At 46.9% G+C, this 9,142-nt stretch overlaps 1 protein-coding gene across 1 annotated transcript; it reads left to right on the plus strand.

Annotated features, from left to right (window-relative positions):
* Window positions 1-1,710: 1,710 nt before the first annotated feature.
* On the plus strand, window positions 1,711-2,778 carry LOC135395948 (TNF receptor-associated factor 4-like). Its single transcript, XM_064627033.1, has one exon. The coding sequence runs from the start codon at window positions 1,711-1,713 to the stop codon at window positions 2,776-2,778; it is 1,068 nt and encodes a 355-aa protein (XP_064483103.1).
* Window positions 2,779-9,142: the final 6,364 nt, after the last annotated feature.

A 9,142-nucleotide genomic window follows, 5' to 3' on the forward strand; every position in this document is an offset into this window, starting at 1 on the left:
GCGGTCTGTACGGTCTGCGGAGGGTAGGTTTCTCATTAATGACCAAAATCCGTGGGAACGGCAGTGGTCCTATCAACGAGGGTTCACTGTGTACAATACCGATATGGTGCGAAGTTGTGTTTGCACCCATATTTTGTTCGACATTAAATTAATTCGTCCCGCCGGACACACAGCAATAAAGTCAGCAGCGGCAGAACAGTGGACATAACTTAAATTACGGTTGTGCTTTAGCGATTGAAAACACAAGTTACTGGCAATGAAACGGACAGCTCAATTCCACACAGACATGGGAGATCTCGTTAAACATGATTTGATGGAAGGTAACAGTTCTGAGACTGACGTGCACAACACACAAACAGAACACAAGCCTCAAAGTGCCTAAGTACATGAACAATTACAACATGGTAGTCATTAGCAAGGCCATACGGTTTCAGAAATTCAGCGGAACGCACCTCTCAATTGCTGGTCGGCTGCATGCAGTGCCGTTAGTGGAATGAGGCTCCGTGGTTAGTCATCGAAAGGCAGATGCCAGCGTAGCATAATTGGTTAACGCACTCGACTTGCAATAAAGATATACATATCTTCATGTGTCGCAGTCAGGGCTGCCTGGAGTGGAGCCCCGGGCCTTTTCAGGGCCCGCCCGACAGTTGCTAGCGCCAGGAGATGTGAAGAGGGTAATACGTCAGTTCTCTCGCTGCCCACAAATACTGCTGTTCTTTAACATCCTATTAACGGCATGCCTTAAACGTTGGTAATAATTTCTAAAGCCTCACAACATCCCTCTACATCAATTATGTAAACTTTATGTATATGCCTAGAATATGAAATGCGTGCAAGCGTTGAATACAACTGGTGAAGGTGACACTGTGTTGAACCCCCAGCCAGGGGCAGATCAATGATTTTTCTGAGAGGGGGGTCCAGCCCTGGCCAGCATGGTAGATACACGATCTAGCTAGGTCAATTAAACACTATGTGAAGACAGAAATTGAGGATGAATTCAGGACATCCACACCCCCATCCCATCCCATCCCATCCCATCCCTGTAGATCTCCCTCTAGATCACCTTGCATTTGGAAGTAATCTTCACGATGAATTAAGGTAGAACACCACCACAGCAAGAAATCACTTACCTGCGCTCACTACCAGGCACAGGCTACGCAAAAGGACGCGTTTACACATTGCAACTTACTGGGTGACCAATGACCGAGGATACAGCGCCGCAACACGCCCTCTTCATTATTGGATTGATGCATTCATTATTCCTCTGTGATTTGCTCTGCATTCATTTTCCTGCATTGTCCAATTTTTTAAACACGGATTCGGATTGGATTGGATTGGAAAGGAGACTGACATACCGCGGACATTCCGAGCCATGCGAGCATCGTTTTTCACTGCTTTTTCCTTTCGCAATGCGAACTTTCATTAAGAAGAAGTTTTTATGTGAATAGTAGAACCGTTTTACAATAAGGGAATGTCCGGTTCCGCCCGGTGAGTTTTTGCGCGCCAGCCCGCACCTTCGTATTTGTCGTTCCGGTCGTTCCGAAACTTTAGCGTACAGCAGGGCAGTGGGGAATACATACCACAATACGACCCGAACGTATGTCCTCGACAACACGACAGCTGTAGTTATCGAGCCGCAGTGCCGAGGTGACTAAGTAGTGTTTTGATCGCCGTTTTTCACTCTCCGAACCCCACAGCCGAGATATTGGAATGCCGTCCATAGGTGTCTGTTCGCTCTGCCAAACAAAGTGCGTTGCCGTTTGGGTAACGGACCCATGCAAACACGAAGCCTGTTACAAGTGCCTCACGTCCCGCGGCAGCATCACCACTTGCTTTGAATGTAAGAAAAAATTCAAATTCCTCAGGTGCCCAGGTTCCCAATATGGATGCCAGTTCAACGCCAGTCAGGGAACGTGGGAGCAGCACGAGGTCAAGTGCACGTTCCTCCCCGTGGAATGCCCCTACCGATGCGGTGTTATTCTATCCAAGAAAACTCTTAGCAGGCACATTATCGGCGAGTGTCCACTACGACTTGCAACTTGCCGATATTGCCAGGACAGCGTGTTTCAAGTTGAGCTTGATGATCATGAAAAGTCTTGTCCGGAAGCGCCGATCAGCTGCCCATTTTGCCCCCAAGGAAACATCAAACGGGGTCGCCTGTCGGACCACGCTAAAACGTGCCAGAAGACTCCTAAGCCCTGCCCTTTGAATAAGTATGGATGTGGCTTCGTGGGATTGGACACTGTCATGGATGAACACCTGAACGTCAAAAACCATGTCCCGTGCTTTCAGAAACTAAACACGGACATGGAAGAACGAGATACGGAGATTGCTCGTTTACGCGCGCATGTCGACACCCTGAAGAATGAGATGAAGGAATTTTTTGCAGCTGGTGTCGTGCCATTTGACGAAGAACTGAAATGGACGGTGATCTTAAATCATTCCAGGGGCACTTCGTGGACCAGCCCCATATACAAACATCGTAACACAAAGACCTCGTTCTGCTTCACGTTGACATTTTTTGACAATGGATACTCCATGACATTGAAGCAGTATCTCCTTGCAGAAGAAGACTCATCTGAAGATGAACAATTCATGGTCAAGGTTGAGAAGAAGTCCAGTGGGCAGTTCAGCGAGATTGACAGAAGGGATGGAATTGTGTGCAAAGATCAGAAACTCCTGGATTGGAGACATGGCAATGAAACAATTTATGTTGTAACGTTTGTTGAGAAGGGCAATAGTTATCGAGTGGCTCGCCGTTCAGAAAGGCACCAATGACACGTTCCTGTAATTTCTGCACTGTTGAATACGTTTAGCAGAGAGAACACGAAGTTGATATATTGGGTATTATAAGGAAGATAGAAAATAGTGGCTAAATCAACATGATTAGCCTTATGAATAGGCCCAGTAGAAAATCAAGCATCACTTGGGAAATACACCCATCGTTTAGAGAAACACCTGATTTGAAATGTTGATAGTACCGTTATGTTACAGATATAGGAAAACACTTTTGTAGATTGCCAGCATTGTTTTTAAATGTTTATCATCTAACTATACCGAGTATGGAGGAACTTATATTGTTACCTTTTGTGTGCTCATGTAACGACAACTTTATTTTGGTGCTAATGATCAGAGTCCATATTCCTGTAAGTTGACCAGTAAATTATTGCTTTTGGGCCGATCACTACTTTGCAGATCATTACTTCAACCTTACCACGATAATCCATATCAACCCTACTCATTCATCAATATGAGGACGAAGACACTAGTCTTTCATAAAAAGGAAAACACAGCTGAAAGAGGAACTTCACCCAATGTACAGACTTTAACCTCATAATAACCTGGGGGGGGGGTATATACAGGCAAACCTCCATGTAGCGAACACTCAATATGGTAAAGTTCTCGATGCAACAAAATCTTCTAGCGCCTACGTTTTGTTACCATTGGATGCCTTGCGTAAGCGTGATCAATATAGCAATGTTTTGTAATGCATCTGCTCCCTTTTGAGTGTAGCTCTAGATACCAAGAAAAAGTATTCAAAGGCAAATGCAATTAATGTACAGTACAAATATAACCAGAAACCCAAGTAGATAGAGTAGAATGTCCTCACAAAGTATTTGAAATACATATCAGGCAGTGGAGTAGGGGTGGGCAGTAATACTTTCTGTTTTGATATTACAGCAATAAACAATACTACACAAAAACTCATATCCAAGCAGCACCCCGGTGTCGGGCCGACACCGGCCCGATATGCTCCTGCCGGCACCCCCGACATCGGCCCAACATACACTTTGCAACACCGTCCAGAGTTGGGCCAATGTTGGGTCAGAATATTGGCCCGATATCATTTCGACATGCTACCGATCTGTAACCGATGTTGCGCCAACATAATTTTGTATTTTTATTCATGTGCTGGCAATCGTAACTACAAAAACAACGTTAGACTGGTTATTTGCGAGGAAACAGTTTTGTTTCTGCCATTGTTTCTTACTCGTTTCATTTTCTGATGGTTTTCTTTGTTGCTGGTATTTCCCATGGCGTGCAATGAGCGAGGCATTACAAAAAAGCAAGAAGAAAAAAAGCTTAAAAGCTCCTAGGACCACGAAGAAGCTTTCCGGCATTCCTTTCTAAGCGAAAACAGATACTATGCAGATACTATATATTTCATGTCTTACGAGCTTGCGCAAATTTGAGAGCCCTGCTCGCCTCGGAATCAAAATGGTGGAGGTGACGTGTCTCAGTTTAATCCACTCACGCATACAAACAAGGCTCAAGTGAGGAATCGCTTGGAATATTAACTCGACATCAACGTAACGTATGTGTTTCCTACTGCTTTTGGCGCGGGACATCAAGTAGGTCGATGGAAAGCCATTGTCAGCATCATGTAGTTGGCTTCGGTCAACATCGAGCCGACATTGCCAACTTCAGTGGGATGTTGGTCGCAAGTTGGTCATGTCTCTGGTTTCTGTGATCATCAAGACGACATTGTCAATCTCTGTGGGATGTCAATCGCAAGTTGTCATTGTCGGCTACACGTCACTTGTTGCGGTCAACATCAAGCCGACATTGCCAACTTCAACGTGATATCGGTCACAAGTTGGCATTGCCGGCTACATGTCGCTTATTTCGGTCAACACCAAGCCGACATTGCCAACTTCAACGTGATATCGGTCGCAAGTTAGCAGTGTCGGCTAGATGTCGCGTTTTTCCGTAAACATCGAGCCGACATTGCCAACTTCTGTCGTATATTGGTCTCAAGTTGGCAGTGTCAGGGATATGTTGGGCCGAAATGCCCAACTTGCTACCGACATCGGCCCGATGTCGTGTGCTGCCTGGATGCTTGTTGTATGAAACAGTACTAGCTGTTTCAGTTTAATAATAACATTTTCTCAAAAATCGAATCTTCGAGTGCTCGTCTGTTTGGCCGAAGCAAGGAATGCCTTGTGTCATATTTGGCATTACCAGTTCGCGAGGCGTTACGCTTAGGATGATCGCCGTTGCAGGTTCGAACCCCGTCACCGACTGTGCTGTCTGAGGTTTTCCCTGGGTTTTCCCGAACTGAACCGAACCAGGCTACAATGGAGAATGGGGGGGGGGGGGGTCGTCGAAAAGGTTTTCCCGAGCTCTGATGGAAAGATCAGAGTGTGTTTGTTGAGGACATCATCGCGGACTACACTTAGAAGACCGGTGCAACATCTCTATAAGATTGAATCTTCACAGCTACAACGGCCAACCGATTGTGTTCCTCCGCGGGTGGCAAGCTGTTGAATGTATGTCAATATTTTATGTCAACAAAGCAGATGAAGTCAAGGTCGCTCACCACGCGACGGAATCACGTTCATTTCGTAGATCAACCTTCGGAGAATAAACAGCTCATCTGCATCCTTCCTCTCTGTCCTGTCCTATCTTCCAAACCCACTGAAAGTAAGACGCGGTTAACTTAAAAGGATGTAGGAACTGGAACTAACTCTCTAACTAACTGTGCGGTCAAAACTGTCAGCGAGGCTGCACGCTGTCAGGAAGCACAGGGGTATCGCTCTACATAACACAGCTAGATTCCTGTGCACCTACTCGTCTTCCCGTGGTATCGGCGGTCCCAAAAAGTCGAGGTCGTGTCGTTGATAGCCTTCAGATCCTCGGTTTCGGACATCACGCAGCCGGAGAACGCCTATCGTCTCCGGTACGGTAGCAGACGCTCCGGCCTGCACGGTGTTGCTGACCTCGATCATGTGATCCCAGGTCCAATGAGGAGCGTTCCTACCACTCACGTGACTCACGTCCCTACCACATAGTGACGCGCGTGGCGGCGCTGATCACCTGTCTATAGTGAAGGCGAAGGAGGGCGTTTCGCGCACGGGAGATTCCGGGGGCTATTGCGGGCGTCCCAATTTCGCTACGGTTGTACGAATTGTGGGAAAACTGTTTTCGGGTGCCTAACATTCCATACCGACCAAAAACAGAAACAAAGTTGTGTGCCTCTAGACTGCTCCTTTATTAAGACGTCTATCTTTCTATGCTGGACCAGGACGTTCACGTCTCCCATCCCCAGACAGAAAATTCAGTCCTGTGGATATTCATCAGACGTACGGAGATCTGCCACTGTTTTTTTGTTAACCTCAGCTACCGACGCCGCACACGTACGTTTCGTTGTCCGTTTCTCCCCTATATGTTTGTTTCTCGTATCTCCCATGGCGTTCCAAAAGGCAGAATGAGAAAAACAAGTGATCAAGCAGGAGAACTATACCTATCGGTATTCCAAACTGTAGGATGGCACAAGCGCAATGCTTGCCATTGTCCATTCAAGTAATCCGTTGTTGTATTGCTGACTGATTGGGGCCCGGTTTCATCAACGCTGGCTAGCTCTGAACCGAGACCAAGGGTTCTTTTTTTGCGAACGTTAGTGGGTGGCGTGATGAATGTTTCAGTGACAATAACTCGATCTTGGTGAGTGAGATTATTAGCCAGACAGGGGCAGATCCAGGCTCTAAGTTTGGCGGGGGGGGGGGGGGGGACGTTTCTTTGTTGAAGTGCGTGGTGGAAGAGGTGGAAAAGTGCGAAGGGGAAACAGATACCATATGTTGCTTGTCTTAGAAGCTGCCGCGAACCGAGAGTCCATATGCTCGCCTCTAAGTCAAAACGGAGGGTGAGCTGTTTACGTTTAATTAAATCGCACACATAAGGAACATCGAAATGAGGTATTGCTGGGAGTATTAACTCACCATCAACACACCGTGGTGGTGGTGGTGGTGGTGGTGGTGGTGGTGGTGGTGGTGAAAGAGATCTCCGTTGTCGTCATCACACAGGTGGACAACGTCACGCCTAGCGCTCTCAGGGAATGTGCGTTCTTGGCCGACTTCTAAGGAAACTGTGCCGACATATGTCTGACAAAGACTGGGGAACAACATTACGTCGGTGTTTAATTTTCAATTAACCTAATTAAATCAATGGGACCTACTGAATGTGTCAAACCAAAAGCAGTAAAAAACACCAACACACCGTCGGTGTTTCTTACCGGTTTGGGGTTGAGACATTCAGTAGGTACCATTGAAAATTAATTTACGCAGTGCACACCATCGTCTAGATATTTTTTGAACAAAGATGGCGAAGACGTATTATAAACGGAAAATAGGTACGTTCTGCAAACAGAAACGGAAGACGTTCTCAGGAGGTCTTCCTTGGATACGTCAACAGAGATGGCAAAGACGTACTATAATCAGAAAACCGATACGTCTTATAAACTTACCATAAAGTACGCCTTCTGGACGTCGCGTTAACGTCTTGGTCGTCTTCTATCTCAATCGGACCAAATAAAGACGTTTTTGCGACCTTTCGTGCTGCTATAGGACAGCGGTTCCCAAACTCTAAACGAAGTTCCCAAACTCTCGAAACGAGGATGGTGTTTTGACACCGCAACCCTCAGTCCAGACTCGGTCCTGAGCTGTGACCTGCTGTACTTTGTTTTGGGTGTCGCCACAGCAGAGAAGCCAAGCCCGCATAAGTATAGGTTGTCGCAAACGGAAGCAATATTTTCACGGCTTTTCTCGTCAGTAGCGGGTATTTCGTGGCCAAACCTGCCCAAAATTCACCTGCCCAAAAGTGGTTGCAAACTTGAATCTGAACTCATGGTTCATGAACTGCTCTTCGTCTGCTATACGAAAGCCCTCGGGAAGAGAAATCGTGCTACATGGATCCCTGAACCTGTTGGCTCTACGGGAAGTACTTCACAAACTGCAGCTTGAGAGCTTCGGCTGTTGACCGAGGACTTCAGCTGTGTCACACGGCTCTGCGCCATGCATCACGACTGCGCGGTACGCCCCGTGTATGCCGGCCGCGATAGACGCAGACGCTGTGGTTTTTTAGTGGAAGTGAGTGGACCTCACAACACAGCTTTTGGCCCTCGTGCCCAAGTGAAATTAGGCGTGAAAGCGAGGCTGTGTGATGCATCGAAAGCGTTGCGTATCGCCCATGCAAGTGCATTTATGAGAAACCTGCCCGTCTGCTGCCACGGCGTTCCTGGTAACGCAGAATAGCGTGCACTGCGTGATCTTTTTTTTATTTATTATTATTAAATTTGTGGGCCGGTTTGCTAGCCCTGTGGCCGTCGCGACCCACAGACACAGTTTGGGAACAACTGTCTTACGCCAATTGGAAAATTAAGGTACCAGATCATGTCTTTAGAAGACATCCCAGTGACATGATATGGATGCTTGTTTTAACATCCATGGGATGTCCACTCTGACATCATCGGGAGGATTGTGGACGTCCATAGGTAGTCCATATGTCTGTGTACTTTTGTGTTCAATGTGCCTTCTGCAGGGATCAGAACGGAAATATAAGTATATTACATTCATTAAAATAACAAATCCCAACAGAATGCCACGTTTCTGAAATACTCTCTGTAGAACGTTCTTTAATCAGTAGGGAGGTTTGTATGTCTGATGTCACCATATGGTGTGGTTCTGGTTGGTTTAGCAGTCACCGTACCTCATCGACATCCGCTGAACTTTACGCTATCTTATTATTCTTGACATATGCGGAAGACTGTGAACCGCGGCACTGGGTAATTTACACAGACTCCAAAGCAGCTCTCCTGTGCATTAAGTCGCTTATCCACATGCTACGTCTGAATGTGGCCTTCATGCACTCCGTCCTACCGCTACCAGCTAGGCTGTGAGGCTAGCTCTATGTGCAACGAGTGTGGTGTACTTGCCAACGTAGAACACATACTCCTCCGCTGCGGGACCTGTATCAACGAGAGGCGTACACTGCAGTCACAGCTTGCCACCCTTGGCTGCCGCCCCTTCAACTTGTCGACCATCCTCGGCCCATTCCAGGGCGGCCTTACGTCATGTGGTTGACTTCTTTGAGGCGACAGGCCTAAAGGACTCATTATGACCCCAGCAGCGCCCTCGGACATTCCCACCATCACGATCACGTTCAGCATCGCCATCGCCGCTCCGATCATTCCCGTCATCTCTCATCATCATCACTCTCATCACAATATGTATGTTGTTGTTGTTGTTGTTGGTTTAGCAGGTGCATTTATTTGAAGCAGTAGAAACCCATCCACATATATGACAGAGGATTGCTTAGTGACATTCATTACGCTTGCCACAAAACTGCACAACGACCGAAAACAAAA

Source organism: Ornithodoros turicata, chromosome 5 (assembly GCF_037126465.1).
Source record: "Ornithodoros turicata isolate Travis chromosome 5, ASM3712646v1, whole genome shotgun sequence".
Lineage (NCBI taxonomy): Eukaryota > Metazoa > Arthropoda > Arachnida > Ixodida > Argasidae > Ornithodoros > Ornithodoros turicata.

Coding starts and splice junctions, on each gene's coding strand:
- LOC135395948 (XM_064627033.1), top strand. CDS start 1,711: ATGCCGTCCATAGGTGTCTGTTCGCTCTGCCAAACAAAGTGCGTTGCC.